At 26.1% G+C, this 21,426-nt stretch overlaps 1 protein-coding gene and 1 long non-coding RNA gene across 2 annotated transcripts in view; one reads left to right on the forward strand and one right to left on the reverse strand.

The window, feature by feature from the left end:
• The window catches only part of LOC135922761 (uncharacterized), a 42,026-nt gene that overhangs the window by 1,404 nt on the left and 19,196 nt on the right, over positions 1-21,426 (reverse strand). The gene's annotated exons all lie outside the window — the stretch shown is intronic.
• LOC135922468 (uncharacterized) lies at positions 6,655-16,718 on the forward strand. Its single transcript, XM_065456833.1, has 4 exons — positions 6,655-6,691; positions 15,910-16,027; positions 16,071-16,372; positions 16,417-16,718. The coding sequence occupies exons 2-4, from the start codon at positions 15,957-15,959 to the stop codon at positions 16,455-16,457; spliced, it is 414 nt and encodes a 137-aa protein (XP_065312905.1). The 5' UTR covers positions 6,655-6,691; positions 15,910-15,956; the 3' UTR covers positions 16,458-16,718.

Raw genomic sequence — 21,426 nt, forward strand, 5'->3', positions numbered from 1 at the left:
TTTATCACTTGTAATTCTTTAGACGCATTAGCAATCGAAAATATTTTATACTGTAATAAATAGATTTTGTATTAAAAAAAATTTATTTTTATAAATGTCTTGTATTGTTTTAATTATGCCAGTTTGTTTTGTATGCATAATATAATAAATGAGAAAATTAAAATTCCGAATAATTTTTCAGACCATGCTATCAATTCAATCATCAACAGACCTTGAAATCCTCAAATATTCCCTCCACCCTGGAACCATCTGGCCTCAGCCACGACAATCAAACCAGACCAGATGATATGATGCTAGTCCCTTGGAACCAAGGTCTACCTCTCGCCTGGATTATACTTGCGTGGATCGTTTTGCCAGATCTTTTTCTTCCAACTCTATCACGAAAGAAACACAAAAACAAACAAATATAGCAACCTTAATAATGTTTTGTTTGTTCCGGTAGTCTCAGATACCTGTGGATCATTTGAACCCCAAGCCCTAAAATTATTCAAAACAATAGGGCAAAGGTTACGCTTAATCATAGATGACCCAAAAGTAGGCTTCTACCTTCGACAGAAAATATCAACTGAAATCTGCCGTTCTAACTGCATATCCATACATGGGTCTATAAGCCCGTTGATCATACCTAATTAAATGTTTAATTATTATTTTATTTAATTTATTTTACAAATAGTTTTTATATAAATTTTATTTTACAAATAGTTTTTATATAAATTTTATTTTACAAATAGTTTTTATATAAATTTTATTTTACAAATAGTTTACATATTTTAAATATATATAATTTTTTAAAAAAATAAAAGAAATGACTGATCTTTAAAAAAAAAGTTAACTAATTTATAAAAAGTATAATATATTAATAAAAAACCCGGCCGAAGGTCGGGCAAAAGTGGGTCGAAGGCCCGTAAACTGGAAAATGCCCCCCTCCCCTAAAAATTTTTTTAGTTAGTCCCCCTAAGAGTGTAAAGGCTAGCGACGCCCCTGGGTAATAAACATGATTGAGGTCTAATGGTGTTTATATATATATATATATGGTATTGTACTGAATATAGAAATAAATAGAATATATTGGACCACTGTTACAGATACAAAATACTTTTTAAAAAGTTTCATAAGATGCAAGATATAGATACTTGTTAAAAATATTGAAAAAGGATATCCAGATAAAAAAGATACTTAAAATTTAGATAATTACGAAACGAAACCATATATCCTTGAAAATTGTGTTAAAAATTAAAACAGGACCTGAGAGCACAAAGACTCCCTCAAGACCCCATGGGTGCTTTCGATTGGTACGCTCCAACTATCCATATCAATCTTTATTTTATTTCTATAATTTCTCTCTAATTACATATTTGCTAATTAATACAACACATTATTTATATTTATTACAATGGAAAATATAACGAATGAAATTTAAGGCACCCATTCTGGTGAAAATTAGAAAAGTAATCGATTGTAGTCATATATAATAAATTATGCAGGGGTCTTTAAATTCTCATCGATTACCTTTTGGTGCCTGAAATTTTACGAGTAAATAACGTGTATAAGTGTAAGATAAAATATTATAATCGTGAGAGAATTTAGGGGGGGGGGGATAAAAGGAGGGGACACATTATGAGGGAGGGTTTCTGGTTAAAGAATGAAGTGCTGCATAGAAGTTTGGATAGAATTCTTCCCATGAGCGTCCGCAATTTCCGCAATCGGAATGTGAATCGGTATGGTAGTTTGTCTAAGTGATTTTCGTACTTGATTGATGTCTAGGAAGCCTGATGCGGACTGCCAATGCTGCGGACTCGTGGCGAAATATTCTTAGTGACCTCATTTATATTGGGGCTTTGCCCCCATATTTCTATTTACAGACATTCGGCCTGCTTTTATCCGACCTTCAGCCGAGAACCCTATGGCTTATATATATTATACATGTTTTTATTATTTCTTGTATTTTTGTACAAAATGTCTAAACCGATGAGTTCAACACAATATTACAGTTATCACATTTTTATTTTTAAAAATCTAAATTAAATTTATAATCCAATATTTTATTATAGGAATTGCACATATCAAATCATGTTAATTGAACTTATTAAAACATACTTATCATTGTGCATATAATAAAATATATATTACACATATAAAATAATAATAATTGTAAAGATTATCTTGTATTTGATTAAGTATTTCTTTTAAAGATTATCTTTTATTTGATGAATAAGATTCACATATACATATACTATATATTGATTGACATCCCATCATTCTTCAACGTCATCACAACATATATATTATAATAATTGACATCACATCATTTCTTCAACGTCATCACGACAATAATTGCATATATTACATTATTACATATTGCTGCACCGATTTTATAACTTATTGTATACATATAAAATCAGACATATTGCAAGTATAGTTTCCGAATATTATTAATTTTTAAGCAATATATCTCGTATATACTTACACTCAACTTTGGCGCAAATAAACAAATATTCAAGTTCTATTTGCACCAATAATTATTTTTCAACGGGCTCAATAAAAATGCTTCCAATTAATCGTGTCCCATATTTGCCCGCAGCCTTTTTTTATATATCTCAAATTTACTAAATGTTATATCACAATTTATTAATAAGTCGGCAAAAAATTGATTAATGTATGCAGTTATGTGCAGAGTTAGGCAGAAAGTTACAAATAGTGTTATGTTATATAACATATCTCCCATTTTTAAAATAAAACGACAAGGTTCTGTAATCATTATATTTATTTGTGTAACTTAAAGTAACATTAATTTTTCGTCCATTTTAAACATTTTTACTATGTTTTTTAAACAAAAATGAATTTTTTAATATAAAAATAATTTATTTAATATAAAAATATATAAACAATAAAAATGGAATGTCTGATTGTATTAGAAATAATTAAGCATTCATATAAATTTTCTGCTATTTTTATTAAAAATTTATTAATGTATAATGAATACAAAATAATACTATATAATACGACGATTTTTTTTTTAAATTTTAGCATAAATGAATTAACGGATAAATTTTGTGTTTTTTATTTATAAGCCATCAATACAAAATTTGCTTACGTTGATCTTTCATCAATTCTCTTAGTGCTCGATAGAACTCTTTTTAGTGTAGATATTGAGGTCACACAAGAAGTCGTTGATACCCTAATGATGATGGCTGCTGAGTAGCATTTATACAATTTTAAATGGTTGATGATATTTTTTTTTATATATAATATTTAGGATATTTTTAAAATTATATATTTCTGTAACTTCTGCAGCTAATAATCCTTTATTTTTTTATTTCATGATATAACGTTTCCATATTTAAGTTTAATAATGATTCTAATGGGCCATTTAATCTGATATAATATAATCAGGGTCAAAGGGGGATAATGTACTAAAACATGATAGAAGATTATAGTCATCTTGTGTAAACCTATCTAAAAAACAATCAACACAAACAAAGTAATATATAATTTCATAATAATTCCTTTTTAAAGAACTCCAATTGGAGTCTTACAATCAAATTGTAATTTGATCTAAACTAAAAAATCTTGAAAATATATAAGCGTCTTACGCACCCTTGATAATTTATGGGGAGTGAGATTAAATTTTTCTTAAAGTTTTTCAGCCTTAATTCTAACCAAATCATATGAATTATCGCTTTTTTAATATAGCGATAGTGGAATCAATACAATTTTTAGAATCCACTAGATTTACCTACTGACTTTAGATACTTATCTATTGTTATAATATCTCATAAATTATAATGGCTAATATAACGGAATTTATATTAACGCGTTGAGATAAAAGTCCAGTGGCTTCGACTGAATCATGAGTGGAAGTCTTTGAATTAAGAGTTCTATTAATAAAGTAAAATAATACTTCACCAATAGCCTCAAAATTCTCATAAATGATGGGAGATTTTTTAAAATGATCATTACACCTCTGGTCTAAAAGTATCTTAAGATATGATAATGTCTAAAAAATTATACAATGCCTTAGATAAATTTAAAAAAATTAGAAATGATAACAATATTTAACCAATTTTGAAATACAAGATGCAATTTGTGGTTGTAGCATATAAAAGTAACCTTTTTATTAAATTTATATTGAAGGATTTGCACTCCTCCATTTCGATCAAACCTTACTTTTGCACCATCATAAACCTGGCTTATTATATTCGTTGAATTAATATTTAACTCATTATATTGCTTTAAAATGCAATCAGTAATTCTTTCAGTAGAAAGACACTGTAAATTAATAATTCCTATTAAACTTTCTTGAATTTCTCCAAAAAAAATATATGCTCAGGTTTTTACAATCTTATGCATCTTTTGCCTCATCAGCCTTAAGACAAAAAAAGGCTATCAATTTTGTTATATATTTCTGTGATATTTCAAGCACACTAACTTCGATAATAGATATTATTTCCTATAATTTTATTTAATCCAGGATTTTTTTGAATGCTGTATTAACATTACTATAAATAGTCCAGAATTATGTTTTAATCGTTTGCAGCATCCGTAATTTTTGTTAATAAATCTCACGAAAAGGTAGCTCCTGTATGCTAGAAATAGCAAAAAATCAAATATTAATTTAAGATAGTAAAGTATTCTCACTTTTATATTTAAAAAACTTCAATACAAATGCAGTTATAAAAATAAAACAAAACAATGATGAAAATATATTTAAAAGAATACAAAATTATAATTGACATACTATATCTATATTCTATATAAAAATATATAATTAAAAGAAGAGAAATTGTAAAAATAATTTAAAATAATATATTTAGGTATGATCGGCGGGACTTAATGACCCATGTATGGATATGCAGTTAATTGATATTCATTGTCGAAGGTAAAAGCCTATTTTTGGATCCCCTGTGATTAAACGTAACCTTATTACGGTTAATTTGTTGGCTTATCAAAATTGTTGTTATCTTAGTATTTTCATCATAATTCTAAAATATTCACCGCTGTTTTAAATAACTGGTTATATTATAATAATAATATTGTGATTGAACCATAATAAACAAAATAATTATCATTGAATAAAGTACAATTTAAACTTGATTAAGCGCTTATAAATGTCATACACGATTTGCCTTACTATGATCGTAAAGTCATTTGATCGTAAATTTGGTCCATTTTTTTCTGATTGGTCTATTTCATCGCGTTAAATTAAAATCATTTAAAAAGCTTAATACTGTAGCTGATAATATAAGACTATTTGTTAAAAGAAGAAATGAATCATTGCAAAGTATGATATATTATATTATATTAAATTTAATTTGATTTAAAAAAAAATATTTTTTAGACAACCCAATAAAATAAAATAAAATATATCAAATCTAATATAAAGGTAAGGATATACTCTGCTATAACCTTTTTGAATATACCATACATCAAATAGCTGAGCCTACAGTATATTATCGGTGTAGAAGGAGATATTGTAAAGGCAGAGGTAATTTAGTAAGTAGTTTATTTGAAGTGACACAAAATCATCTAACAGCTGAAGGTATATTTAATACTAAACCTATCTAGATTACTTACATTAATTTAGGTAAATATTCTCAATGTATATCATGTACAGATCAGAATACTAACATACCCAGTAGATTCAAATATATTTGCTTTTATAAAATTGATCCAAAATGATCACAGAAATACTAAATTAAAGAAGGTTCAACTAGACATAAGGATGAGCTTAAAGAAAACAAATAATAAATATATAATAAAAGAAAAGAATATAAATAATCTTATTAATCAAATAATTTAAAAATTATAAACAAATTTATAAATAAAATAAAATCCAATGACTCAATTATCAATTTATTTTATTTATAAGTTATATTATGAAATTGCATAAGTGAATTATTTTATATTAAGAAATAACATAAGTTATATTGAGAAAATGCATAAGAAATATTCTTAATCATTAAAATTAATCTTAAGTAATCATATTTATAAAGTTCAGTTATATTAAGAAATTGTATATCAAATTTGCTAATTAAATTTTATTAATATACAGTTAAAAATTGACAATAAATTTTATGACGCCATTGCTAAAACTATATTAAAATGTTCAAATATTTTAAAAATACCGATAGACATAGATGTCTTGTTTGAGGAGATTGTAATGCTCTCTATTTTTGATTTAAATTGTAAAAAATATATTTATTTTACGCGAATGTATAAATAAGATTTTATAATATAAAAAAAATATGGAAAATTAAATTGTTATAATGCTAATTATATTTTATTTGAGATTTAAATAATGGAACATAACGTTTACCGTCTGTTGTAATATTTTAAATGATTATTTATAATTGTATTAAAATGATAAAATTAATTATTATAATATATGTATATATTATGAACCTGTTGTTAGCCATGTATTTTGTTGATTTTTGTGAAAAGAAATACAATGGCAACAAAGGAAAAGGATTTTTATTCATTAATTGGTTTTTGTAAGAAGAAGATTTTACGTGGAAAAATTATTGAAGATACGAGAAAAATATTTAATCAATAAAGAGACCAAGAAATTATATAATTAATGGAAATTCTTAAATTATAAAATAGATCAAGAAAATATTTAGTTAACAAAGAATATATCAAGAAAATATTTAGTTAACAAAGAATCTACCAAGAAAACATTTAATTAATAAAGGTAAGGAGATTTTCAATTTAATTTATTTTTAATTTTCATATTAATTAACTATCATTTAATTTTAATAATAATTAACTTTCTTATTAATGATGCCGTGTAGTTAATTTTGACATAGGGGTTTAGTGGACACAAGCATATTTTTTTAGGGGGAACATAAGATTTTATTCAATAAGAATTAATTTTAGATTTTAAAAGTAATAAATTAAATAAAGGGGTTTAAGTTAAAGACGTTAAGGATAAAAGAAGGATTAAGTTTATTTTAAAAGGAAATAAGGTTTAGAATATATTTTGTTAAAATAGCATAAGATCTTATTGAATTAGAATAAATTTTTAGATTTTAAAGGTAATATATGAAATAAGGTAGTTAAGGTGAAAGACGTTTAGAATTTAGGACAGAAATTATAAGTTTATTTTAAAGTAAATAAGGTTTAAAATTTAAATTATATAAATGAAAATATGTTATTTTTTTATAATAATAATTATAAGCATTCTTATATTAATAGCATGTCGGATGTTAAGAGTATACTTTTTAAAATATTTAATAAATTTATTAATAGGTATGATTTAATTAATAATTTTATATTTATTGTTTTGATAATTTTGATAATAATATATTTTATTATATTAATAATTAAGGAGATTAATAAAAAGGGAATTAAAGGGCTTTTCAGAAGTAAAAACAGAGAAAGAAAAATCAGATAAAATAAATAATTCTTTAAGTATTAAGACACAAGATAATGAAAATAATCTTTTACATTTAGTATTACAAGAGATACAAAATAAAAATAGAAATAATATAATTGAGGAAACTGATAAGATAATTAATCCGATAATAGCAGAAAATAATTTAACATTTAAGTAAGTAGAAATATCGGGTCAAAATATTTTACATTCAATTCTTAAGGAATTGCAAAATGATAAATTACATATAGGACAAACATTTTCGGACAATGGAAAATGTAATCATATAAATAAATCTTTAGAAAAGAAGATAAGGTCAGGGGAGATTATAGATCGAGATAACACAACAAATATTTTACAATTAATTTTAAGTGAATTACGTGATAATAAGACAATGACGCAGGAGAAAAGTATAAAGGAGGTAGATAATAAGGTACTCGATACAGGAGATAGGATACAGGATATTAAGTTTACATCAAATACTTTAAATATAATTGTAAAGGAATTAAAGACACAAAGGGACTTAATAAAGGATATGTCGCGTGATTTAAATAAGTTAATAAATAATTGCAGAATATGTGATCGTAGGGGTCATAAGGAACAAGATTGTTTTTATAATAAGAATAAAGTATTGGAGGGTATGAGATGTAATAAGTGTGGTTATAAGGGACATACCGAGGATAAATGTAATGTTAATGAAAAAGATTTTTGTGAGGGTTTTCCAATTAGAAATTCTAAAAATTTTAAAACTGCAATTTGTAATATAAGGGAAATAGACAATACATTAAATGAGAATTTAAACAAGATTAATGAGTTTAAGGAACGTCGTTGTTTTAAGTGCAAGGAAGATGGACATTTAGCCATTAATTGCCTTAATTGACTATATGAATCTAAGAAGTATAAGGAGGTCGAGAGACCAAATAATCATATTAATAATAATAAATTATATCATAGTTTTAATAATAAATTTTATAATATGTTTTATAATAAATTGAATATTTATAATAGTAGAGGGTATTATGTTTATGATAAATGTAAAGCAGTTAGGGAATATGGGAAGGATCAAGCGATATACACGAGGGTAAATTACAGACACAATACGTACAAGTATAACGCAGGTATCAAGATGGTAAATTCAAACAGCATTAAATTAAATAAAAATTGGATTAAAAATATAAATAGAAAGGAGGATTTTTTTGAATGGGAAAAATATAAAAGACCAAACAATAATAATAATATGTTAATAATGAGGGGCAATAAAGAACAATTTTCATGTCCTCGGGTTAACATTAAAATATATAATAAGGACATTGAGATGTTGTTCGATACGGGAGCTGTTATCGCGAAATTTGGCCTCAAAGAATCCTCGAAAAGGGGAATATATACGTCAAACAATTTGATGGGACTGAGATTAAGGATTTGGGTAAATCCAGGGTTAGAGTAATGAGTAATAGAAAAATATGTCTTAATTTATGGGTGGTTTAGAAGGAGGTTGAGACCATAATGGGTTGGGACTGTCAATAAGATAGGATCACAATACAATTATTGGAATATTTTTACAGAAAGGGATAACATTTGTACTATAAAAGATAATGAAGTACATAATGATTTCAATACAAATAATATAAGGAATAAGGTAAGAGAATTAGAGGAGTCCAAATTAAGTAATAAGGATTCGAAATTTTTCAATAATCAAGACTTTTATAGGTCTCAGGGTGAGATAAAATCAAAGAATAATGTTTCAGGGCGGAATAGTCCTGAAATTGATATACAAGATAATGAAAATATATTACATGATAATAATATAAGAGATAAGAGAAATATACAGGATAATATTAAGACAACATTTGATAAATCAATAATTGAGCCAGAAGATTATGAATTAAATAAGGTTCATGAAGCCATAGATTTATTAATTAAAAAATATGAAATAATATTTGCAGACACTTTAGGATGTCTTAAGGACTACCAAGTGGACGTTAAACTCAAGGAAGGTGTTACGCCTATTTTTTTAGGATGCCGCCGAGTACCTTTTGAATGGGGAAAGGAAGTTGAAATCGAATTAGACCGATGGTTAAAGGATGGTATAATTGTTCCCATTGATTATAGTGAGTGGGCCACGCCTTTGGTTCCAATCAGAAAATCAAATGGAAAGTTAAGGCTTTGCGCCGACTTTCGAGTCACTCTCAATCCGTGGGTAATGGAGGTTAAATATCCATTATCTCGAATTGAAGAAATTTTAGCTAATTTAAAGGGAAGTAAATATTTCTCTAAAATTGATTTTTCCACAGCATATTTACAATTACCTCTTAGGGAAGATATACGTAAATTATTTACAATTACCACAACTAAGGGTTTATTTGCGTTTTGTCGATTGCCTTTTGGTCTCAGCGTATCTGCTCCAATATTTCAACGCACAATGGCATCCGTTTTTCAAGGTTTAGAAGGGGTTTTCTATTATATGGATGATGTATTGATTACGGGGGTAACACCAGAACAACATAATCAGAGGTTAGAAGAGGCTTTTAAGATAATATTTGAGAAAGGTTTAAAGGCCAGTAGAGATAAGAGTGTCTTAGGAGTAACTGAAGTAGTTTATTTGGGGCATACCATAAAGGGGTTGGAAGTAAGACCTCTAGATAAATATTTAAAGAATATAGCTAATTTACAACAACCCAAAAATAAGTCCGAAGTTCAATCATTCCTGGGTATGGTAAATTATTACCATAGGTTTATAGGAGAATTTGCGAGTATAGCTGCTCCATTGTATTATTTTTAAAGAAGGGTATTCATTTTGAATGGAAGGAATCTCAACAAATGGCCTTTGAATTATTGAAACAAAAGATTAGTGAAGGGCCAATTTTAAGTTGTTTTAATAATGATTTACCCATAATATTGGCGGTGGATGCATCTAATAGGGGTGTGGGGGGGGGGGGGTGCTTTATTACATGTAATAAATGATATGGAGAGACCTATTTTATTTTTTTCAAGAGTTTTTCATGATGCAGAAACCAGATATTCAGTGATTGAGCAAGAGGCATTAGCGGTAATTTTTGGTCTAACTAAGTGAATATTTAATTGGCAAAAGATTTACAGTATATACCGACCATAAGCCGTTAATTCATTTGTTCAAGAAAAATAACAAAGAATTAATGCCATCACCTAGGCTTCAAAGGTGGTTATTATTGGTTGGTAGTTTCAATTTGGAGCTTAAATATCGAAGAGGTAGGGAAAATCATCTACCTGATATTTTATCCAGATTGGGATCGAACACTGAAATTTTTAAAATAAATAATATAGAATCTTCACAAGAAGATGAAACAATAATCCGTAATTTATCTCACAAATTAAAAGGGGGTCCTACTACATGGGATGAACTCAGGAAACATAGTATAAGGCAGTGACCCCTACAACGGGGGGGGGGGGGGGTTCGAAGCAACTGCTTCTATAAATTTCTATGGGGGTACTTTTTTTTTTTTAAATTTTTTATTTTTTATTTTAAAATTTAAAAAAAAATTTTTTAATTTTTTATTTTAAAAATTTTTATGGTCGATGTTTAGCAAATTTGTTTGTTATCCGATATTTCTTATCATAAAATTATTTTTCCACTTTCAAGATTTGGCGCAAGATTAAAATTTTATCAAAGGGAATAGTAAAAATTTAAATATTAAATCTTATATATAATCATTTATAATTTTTAGATCATTGTCAAAATATGCCCAAAAATATTAACCAAAAAAATTATAAATGATCATAATATAAGAGATGATAAATGGACAGATCATATTAGAAAAAGACATGGTGGGCTTAATTTTCACGATATAAAGAAAAGCTTTGAAATAGTGGCTTTTAAGAATATTTCTCAAAATTGGACAAATAGCAAAATAATTTTTTTTATTAAATAAGAAGTGAGAAAAAAATTAAGGGATTAAAATCTAAATTATATTCAAATCTGTTATCATATAATAACATAAATATTCTTATTGAAACCATGAAAAATATGGTTATAAAAAAATTCAAAAGGAGATTGAATTCAACAGGTGCTATTCAATTATAGTTGATGGCACATATGATGTATCGAAATCAGAAGCAATAGCTTTGATAGTGAGATATGTTGAAAATAGCGAGACACCTAAGCCCGTTGAAAGGCTGATAGACATTTATTGTACGGGAAATACAACGGGCCTCGATATTAAAGAAAATATAATATCCAAGCCTGGCTCCATGAATCTACCCCTCGAATTCCTAGTAGGGCAAAGCTATGATGGCGCCTCAAACATGAGTGGAAGAATTAATGGAGTGCAGGCTTTGATTAGAGCGGAGGCGCCAAAGGCAACTTTTATTTGGTGCTATTGTCATCGATTAAATTTAATAGTTGTTCAATTATGCCAATCAGTAAAAGAGCTGCCAAATGTCTTGGGAATATTAGACGAAATTTACGTATATTTTAATGGTGTTAAAAGATATGAAGTGCTCAAAACATGTCAGAGTGATTTACTGACAAAATCACATAGATTTTTACGCATCAAGAATACCACTCGGTAATATTATCTTAATTGTTTCGATATATAATGTTTATTTTATATTTATAGAAGCTGGCTAACATCATATAAGGCGATTGTAAATTTTTTCCTACTTTATGATGCTTTGAGGGCAGCTTTGGCAAATTTAAAGGATTCTGAAGATCCTGCCACTTTCACTATGGCTAGTGCTATAAAAGAACCGTTATAAATTATAAACCGAACCGAACCGATATGATTTTTTTTTAAAAAACCGAAATGGAACAAAACCTTTATAAAATTTTAAACTAAAAACCGGAACGAACCGAACCGTTATACTAAACGGTTCGAAACCCTGTTGGTAGTATATATGTTAGCGGCAATGTGAAATATCGCAATATGAGGTAGTGGTAGGCAGGGTAATTTTGTTATTTCGGCAATGTATACTTTGCCGAAATAACCAGGCAATGTATTCTATTTTACAAATTAATAAATTTATTATTTATTTTAGATTTATTTATTATTAATATATTATTATAAATTTATTTTATATTTTTTTTTAATATATTTTAATTTGTTACAATATATTTTTTGATTGATATATTTTTTTAATATATTTTGATCACTAATTTTTTTTATTTTTATGTTATATGTTTTTTTAATAAATTTTTTTAAATATATTTTTTTGATTGATATTTTTTTTTATATTTTTTTTTGTATTATATGATTTTTTTAAATATATTTTTTTTTGATATTTTTTTTTATATTTTTTTTTTGTATTTTTTTAATAAATTTTTTTAAATATATTTTTTTGATTTATATTTTTTTTTATATTTTTTATTTTTTGTGTTTATATGTTAAATTTATATTTGATATATCTTTTGATCGCTAATTTTTTTAATTTTTGTGTTATATGATTTTTTTAATAAATTTTTTTAATTGATGTTTATTAATATATTTTTTTAATAAATTATTTTAAATATATTTTTTTGATTGATATTTTTTAATATATATTTTTAAAATGATTATTATATATTTATATTTTACGTAATTTTATCTATTATATATCTTTTGATAGATAATTTTTAGGTAATAGTGACAAATGTCATAATCGTTATTTTTGAACTTTTTTGAGTTTTTTTAAAGCAAGATAAAAATATGTTTTGTAAATATGTTAAATAAATATTTCAGTGAAAGTGTACTATAGAAAAGTGACAATTGTCTATATCGTTATTTTTGAAATTTTTTGAGTTTTTTTAAAGTAAATGGGTAAAAATATGTTTTATAATATTTCAGTGAAAGTGCACTATGGAAAAGTAACAATTGTCATAATCTATATTTTTGAACTTTTTTTAGATTTTTTAAAGTAAATGGGTAAAAATATGTTTTGTAAACATTAAATTAATATTTCAGTGAAAGTGTACTATGGAAAAGTGACAATTGTCATAATCGTTATTTTTAAACTTTTCTTAGATTTTTTAAAGTAAATGGGTAAAAATATGTTTTGTAAACATATTAAATCAATATTTCATTCAAAGTGTACTATGGAAAAGTAACAATTGTCATAATCGTTATTTTTAAACTTTTTTGAATTTTTTTAAAGTAAATGGGTAAAAATATGTTTAATAAACATGTTAAATTAATATTTCAGTGAAAGTTTACTATGGAAAAGTGACAATTGTCATAATCGTTATTTTTGAACTTTTTTAAGTTTTTTAAAAGTAAATGGGTAAAAATATGTTTTGTAAATATGTTAAATTAATATTTCAGTGAAAGGGTACTATGGAAAAGTGACAATTGTCATAATCGTTATTTTTGAACTTTTTTTAAAGTAAATGGGTAAAAATATGTTTTGTAAACATGTTAAATTAATATTTCAGTGAAAGTGTACTATAGAAAAGTGACAATTGCCATAATCGTTATTTTTGAACTTTTTTTAAAGCAAATAGATAAAAATATGTTTTGTAAATATGTTAAATGAATATTTCAGTGAAAGTGTACTATAGAAAAGTGACAATTATCATAATAGTTATTTTTGAACCTTTTTTAGATTTAAAGTAAATGGGTAAAAATATGTTTTGTTAACAAATTAAATTAAAGTGAAAGTGTACTATGGAAAAGTGACAATTGTCATAATCGTTAATTTTAAACTTTTCTTAGATTTTTTAAAGTAAATGGGTAAAAATATGTTTTGTAAACATATTAAATTAATATTTCAGTTAAAGTGTACTATGGAGAAGTATCAATTGTCATAATCGTTATTTTTAAACTTTTTTGAGTTTTTGTAAAGTAAATGGGTAAAAATATGTTTTGTAAACATATTAAATTAATATTTCAGTGAAAGTGCACTATGGAAAAGTGACAATTGTCATAATCGTTATTTTTGAACTTTTTCTAGATTTTTTAAAGTAAATGGGTAAAAATATGTTTTATAAACATATTAAATTAAGATTTCAGTAAAAGTGTACTATGGAAAAGTGACAATTGTCATAATCGTTATTTTAAAACTTTTTTAAGTTTTTTTAAAGTAAATGGGTATAAATATGTTTTGTAAACATGTTAAATTAATATTTCAGTGACAGTGTACTATGGAAAAGTGACAATTGTCATAATCGTTATTTTTGAACTTTTTTAAGATCTTTTAAAGTAAATGGGTAAAAATATGTTTTGTAAACATGTTTAATTAATATTTCAGTTAAAGTGTACTATGGAAAAGTGACAATTGTCATAATCGTTATTTTTGAACTTTTTTAAGTTTTTCTAAAGTAAATGGGTAAAAATATGTTTTGTAAACATGTTAAATTAATATTTCAGTAAAAGTGTACTATGGAAAAGTGACAATTGTCATAATCGTTATTTTTGAACTTTTTTGAGTTTTTTTAAAGTAAATGGGTAAAAATTGGTTTTGTAAACATGTTAAATTAATATTTCAGTGAAAGTGCACTATGGAAAAGTGACAATTGTCATAATCGTTATTTTTGAACTTTTTCTAGATTTTTTAAAGTAAATGGGTAAAAATATGTTTTATAAACATATTAAATTAAGATTTCAGTAAAAGTGTACTATGGAAAAGTGACAATTGTCATAATCGTTATTTTAAAACTTTTTTAAGTTTTTTTAAAGTAAATGGGTATAAATATGTTTTGTAAACATGTTAAATTAATATTTCAGTGACAGTGTACTATGGAAAAGTGACAATTGTCATAATCGTTATTTTTGAACTTTTTTAAGATCTTTTAAAGTAAATGGGTAAAAATATGTTTTGTAAACATGTTTAATTAAAATTTCAATGAAAGTATACTATGAAAATGTGACAATTTTCATAATCGTTATTTTTGAACTTTTTTAAGTTTTTTTAAAGTAAATTGGTAAAAATATGTTTTGTAAACATGTTAAATTATTATTTCGGTGAAAGTTTATTATAGAAAAGTGACAATTGTCATAATCGTTATTTTTGAACTTTTTTGAGTTTTTTTAAAGTTAATGGGTAAAAATATGTTTTGTAAACATGTTAAATTAATATTTCAGTTAAAGTGTATTATAGAAAAGTGGCAATTATCATAATCGTTATTTTTGAACTTTTTAAATTTTTTTAAAGTAAATAGGTAAAAATATGTTTTGTATACATGTAAAATTAATATTTCAGTGAAAGTGTACTATGGAAAAGTGACAATCGTAGATTTTGAACTTTTTTGAGATTTTTTAAAGTAAATGGGTAAAAATATGTTTTGTAAACATGTTAAATTAATATTTCAGTGAAAGTGTATTCTAGAAAACTGACAATTGTCATACTCGTTAATTTTCAACTTTTTTTAAAGTAAATCGGTAAATAGAATAGAAAAATTTGATTTTATTTTATCACTATGTGTTTTGGATAAAATATTGTTGATAACTAGCTTGGCTTGTACAAAATTGCAAACCATTTCGAAGGATATAGGGTTTGCAATAAATCAAATTCAATTGGCAAAAGATTGCCTGATTAATATGAGAAGTATAATTTAAATTATTATCTTTTATTATTTTATAATCCTAAAATAGATAATAACACTGAATTTTTGGATGTCTTTTCAAAGGCCCAAGATTTTATGAAGAAGAGAAATTTACCTTTTGATTTTGAAAGTTCAAGACTTCAAACATTACAATCCAAAAAGGAGAGGTATATATATACTTTCATCATTAAATATAATATTTTATTTTAGCTTTAAAATCAGTGTGTTTTATGCTGCACTTGATTTAATTATTATGCAGTTTAGTGAAAGATTTAACGATGAATCGATAAAATTTTTGAGTCAAACATCATTTTTTACCCCAAAGGGAATGGCGGAAAAGGCAATTGTTAAAGATAATATCAAGGATATCTGTGAATTTTATCAATTAAATACAAGTCAAGTTTTTGAGGAAATGTTGATGTTTAGAAATATTTATAAAATGGCTAAAACGGGGGACGTAATTATTACTCGTGACCTAGAGGTTAAAGAAGATTTGTCAGATTCTGAGAATTGTAAATTTATTTAATTAAAATATTTTTACTAATACATTATTTAGCTTCTTCTGATGATGATAATAATTTTGAGATGAATGATTAAGACTGGAGAAACTATTCATTTATTTTACCTTATCGTCTGCTTATAAATTTTTCTGCTTTCCCAAATTTAACAATTTTATATAAATATTTATTAACTCATCATGTACTGCCGAAAGGGTCATGAGTAAAATTAAACTAATTAAAACAAGACTTCGTAGTGTCATGAAAGATCCATTTTCTTAATAATTTAACCATTTTATCAATGGAAAATAATTTATTTAAACAATTAAATATTGATGAAATTATAAATTCTTTTGCTTTCTCTTCCCCTAATTTATCTAAATTATTAATTTAAAAATAATATTTTTAAAGCATATATTTTTTTTACATTATATTTATATTATAATAAATATTGATGCAATAAAAATTATTTTTGAAATTTATTGGTGTCAAAAAATAATTTACAATGGGGGGGGGGGTACTTTAGGGGGGTATTCTGCTTCTATCCCTCAAAAAGTATAAGGGATAAGGGATAAGGAATTAAGACAGGTAAGATTATGTTTAATAGGGACCATAAGGTGGAAGAATAATCTTAATAATTATAAGAGGATACAAACAGAATTATCTATAGTGGATGATTGTGTTATTAGAATAAATAGGGCAGTAATTCCTAAAAAATTAAGAAATAAGTTGTCAATAGTTTTACATGCCGGGCATCAAGGCATTGAAAGAATGAAACAATGGGCTAGAGAATATATATGGTGGCCGGGTATGAATGAGGAAATTGAATATATTACAAAAAAATGTGTGCCTTGTAATACTTTTGCCAACATGCCAAATATTTGGCCAAACAAGTCGACCGTGGGAACGAATACACGTCGATTTTTTGATTTAAATAAAAAATCATATTTTTTAGTAGTAGACTCATATTCAAAATGGATTGAATATGAGGAGGTACATGGTTTAACTACTAATATTGTAATTAAAAAATTACAAAATTTATGGGCAAAATTCGGGATTCCCGAAGTCATTGTTTCTGATGGCGGTCCAGCTTTCATTAGCGAGGGTTTTAAACAATTTTGTGCTAACACACAAACCCAACATATTTTGGCACCACCCTATCATCCTAGTTCTAATGGACAAGCTGAAAGAATGGTGGCTATTGTTAAGGGTTGGTTAAAGAAAGCCAAATATGAAAGGGGTGAAGTGTGGATTGCACAATTATATTATAATAATTCGAAAATCAGTGGAGGTTTTACTCCAACTGAAAGATTTTTGGGAAGAAGGACGAAAGTATTATTAGATCTTATAAAACCAAAATGTGATATAGAGGTTTTATCAAATAAGACCAATAGTCCATTATATCATGTGGGTCAAATAGTATGGGCTAGATGTTATAACAATAAGGATAAATTATGGGAAAGAGGGATAGTAATGGAAAATTTACGAAAAAAATAAATCGTATAGGATTTGAAAATGGGACTGAGGGTATTCGTCACCATGATCAAATGAAAATTAGAATAGAATAATTTATACATAGAGCTGGGAGGGGGAAGGTATATATATTTATTTTTGCATTTTTGAAAGATTTGATGGCAAAGGTTTCATACTTGCATTTTAAGACACACATCATGAAGAATGTAATATTACCCATGAATTATTATCCGTTATCGATGAAGTGGGAGGATAGATGGAGACAACAAATGAAAGGAAACACGAGGATAACGTGGGAGAAATTGCTGGAAGATGAAAGAGAAGAAGAATGTATGTTGTCGAACAGATGTGATATAAGACGGACGCGTCAATGTTTTCGTTGTAGAAGGTGGGGACATGTAAAGATTCAGTGTCAAGGAAAGAGATTCAGGAATAGAAAGAAAAGAATACCAGGATGTAAAATAGATTCTAGAAAGTTTCAATTTGAAAAGTATCCTTTAGGTGTCAAGGATAGATGTAAAGAAATTGTCAATAAGGTGAATATAAGATCAGAGAAAGGAACATTAGCTATGACTAAAGATAAAGATATACGGATACAGAAGGAAGAAGAGGAATTATTGGGTGAAATGAGAGGTGAATGGGAGATGGGGTATATCATGAGTCATTTAGAAGAAATGACATTGTTGGAAGAAGAAGATTGAAGATTATATACACTAAGCCTTAATAGGGTGGACGTGTTGTAATATTTTAAATGATTATTTATAATTGTATTAAAATGATAAAATTAATTATTATAATATATATATATTATGAACCTGTTGTTAGCCATGTATTTTGTTGATTTTTGTGAAAAGAAATACAGTGGCAACAAAGGAAAAGGATTTTTATTCATTAATTGGTTTTTGTAAGAAGAAGATTTTACGATTGGAAAAATTATTGAAGATACGAGAAAAATATTTAATCAATAAAGAGACCAAGAAATTATATAATTAATGGAAATTCTTAAATTATAAAATAGATCAAGAAAATATTTAGTTAACAAAGAATATACCAAGAAAACATTTAATTAATAAAGGTAAGGAGATTTTCAATTTAATTTACTTTCAATTTAATTTTAATTTTCATATTAATTAACTATCATTTAATTTTTATATTAATTAACTTTCTTATTACCGTCGTTATTGAGATATTTATATCCTGGCATGACATATTATAAATTTGTTTAACCATTAGCTCGGCCTCTAATGTTGTTTAAGCAATCCGATTTCTCTCCTTTTTCCAGGCAGTCCTCATCAGGCTAAAAATGCGCTCGGATGAGGCATTCCAAGCATGGGGATTTATTATTATTAAGAAAAAATTCTACCCATTTCTCCTCAGCTTTTAGAAAATCTAACTTTAAGTATTCTGGCGAATCATAAGAAATAGAGAGAATTACAATCTCCTCAAACAAGAGATCAATGTCTTTCGGTATTTTCAATATATTTTTTAAATTACAAAAACCTCAATTGATGGTTTCTGTTCCAAAGTCATAATATTTATACATTTGTAAATAAAGTCATTATAATCAAATTTTGATTGTAAATATTCTAAAATTATCTTAATAAAAATATCTGCCTCATTTAAAAATGTATTAATTAGAGTATTATTTGAACATTTTAATATAATATTTTTAGCAATATAGCGCCATAATATTTATTATCAATTTTTAACTGTAGAGATGAACAGAGCTGCATGATTTTGTGAACCTTTATTAATAAAGAATATTCTGATTGCAACAGAATATTAACTGCATGAAGTAGATTTCCTACATGTGAAACTCATCCCAAATATGCTTCTGCCATTTCATACTCGAAAAATTTTTCAAAATTTTTGGACAGCTTTTAAAATCTTTATTTAAGAAGTATTTTTTTAAGGGTTTGTAAAATTTCAAAATTCTATCTATGGCAGGTATTAATGATAACCACCTGATAGGTACATATCGCAACAACTCACACCATTTCAAGTCAGACCACTTCACCAACTCTTTTAATTCATTAACTCTTTTAGTTGATGAACTAAATTCATTAAAACATTTCATCACAATTATTTTGACATCTACAGATAGTACATTCATTGCCTTCTTGTAAGAATTATGTAGTATATGGCATATACAGCCAATTGGTATTAATTCATTATTGTTCTGCCTCAATTCGGTAAATACACTTTGGTTTTTGCCAAAATTTACAGAGGCATTATCAGTGCAAAAAGCGGACATGCAAATCATTGATAACTCTGAATCAGCTATATTTACCATTATGTGGTTAGCTACATCGTTGGATTTTTCACTATCCGAGGAAAAAAATTTTAACAGTTTTATTGAAATGTTCTTATTCTTATTGAAATAGTGAAGGATCAAGGGAAATGTTTTAATATTCCCTTATTAGATGCATCTGCTAGAATTGCATATGGATGCCCATCTTTCAAATCGTCTAGAATTGAATTCTAGGATTCAAGTATTAAAACACTCGTAATAGCCTTGCTTTGTTCTACCACAAGTAAGATTTGCACTTATATTGGAGTCGTTAAATATCATGGGAAAGATTCGACCCACATTGTGATGATATAGCTTGTGAGTGTTGAACTACATGTTAGTTGTATACGATTTCCGCAACTGTAGTTGCATATGTATTATTTATTATTTTTGGAGAATATTTTTGTATTGCAATCGATGTTGATACATTCCCCTGTACTGCCTTATATGAATGAAATGATGTTGATTTATTATTGGATAAAAATAAAACAGGATATAAAGAAATTTATAAACTGGACATGTTTTTCAAATATTTAAAATTTATTTTAAAAATATAAAATCAATTACTGTCTCTCAAAATTATTATTTATATTTTAAAAACGTTAAAATACTAAAAAAAAATTGCGGGAGAAATTAAAAAATTGCGGTAGATTTTTACGGGATATTTCCCATTGCAGTAGTTTTGCGGGAGAGAGATGTCTGCGTGTAAACTAAAAAATTGCGGGAGTCTCCAGCTGATGGGGGGAGATATGGCAACCCTGACCTACAATCTTATCTTTAGCTTAGAATATCATATTTATTTTTATAAAAATAATTGAATTAGTAATTACCATAAGTTAAATTTGAACTATGAATTTAGAACTCTGTAATATAAATGTAATTGTAAATTGAATTTAAATTGAATATTAACTTTTCGTTTGTAAATTACATAACCTGAAGGATTGAATTCATTATATATATATACGTGATATTTTGTATTAAGGATACTTTTACTTACTTTACTTATTTTACTTATTTAATAAAACACATCATTGGCGACGATTTTTAGAGAAGATTTACTTGATTTATTAAATTTAAAGTAAAAGTAAAAGACTCAATGGAAGTAGCTCCTATTAAAGTTGAAGATTAATGGAAGTAGTTCCTATTAAAGTTAAAGACTCAATGGAAGTAGTTCCTATTAAATTTCATATTCCAGAATTCGTCAAAGAAAAAGTAAATATTCAGGACTACTTATTTAACTTGGAGTTAATTTATAAAGTAAGAAATATTATAGATTTAAATACAAAAAAAGACCTGCTTTTAGCCT

This window comes from Gordionus sp. m RMFG-2023, chromosome 1 (assembly GCF_954871325.1).
Source record: "Gordionus sp. m RMFG-2023 chromosome 1, tfGorSpeb1-WG-v2, whole genome shotgun sequence".
In the NCBI taxonomy this organism is placed as follows: domain Eukaryota; kingdom Metazoa; phylum Nematomorpha; class Gordioida; order Chordodea; family Parachordodidae; genus Gordionus; species Gordionus sp. m RMFG-2023.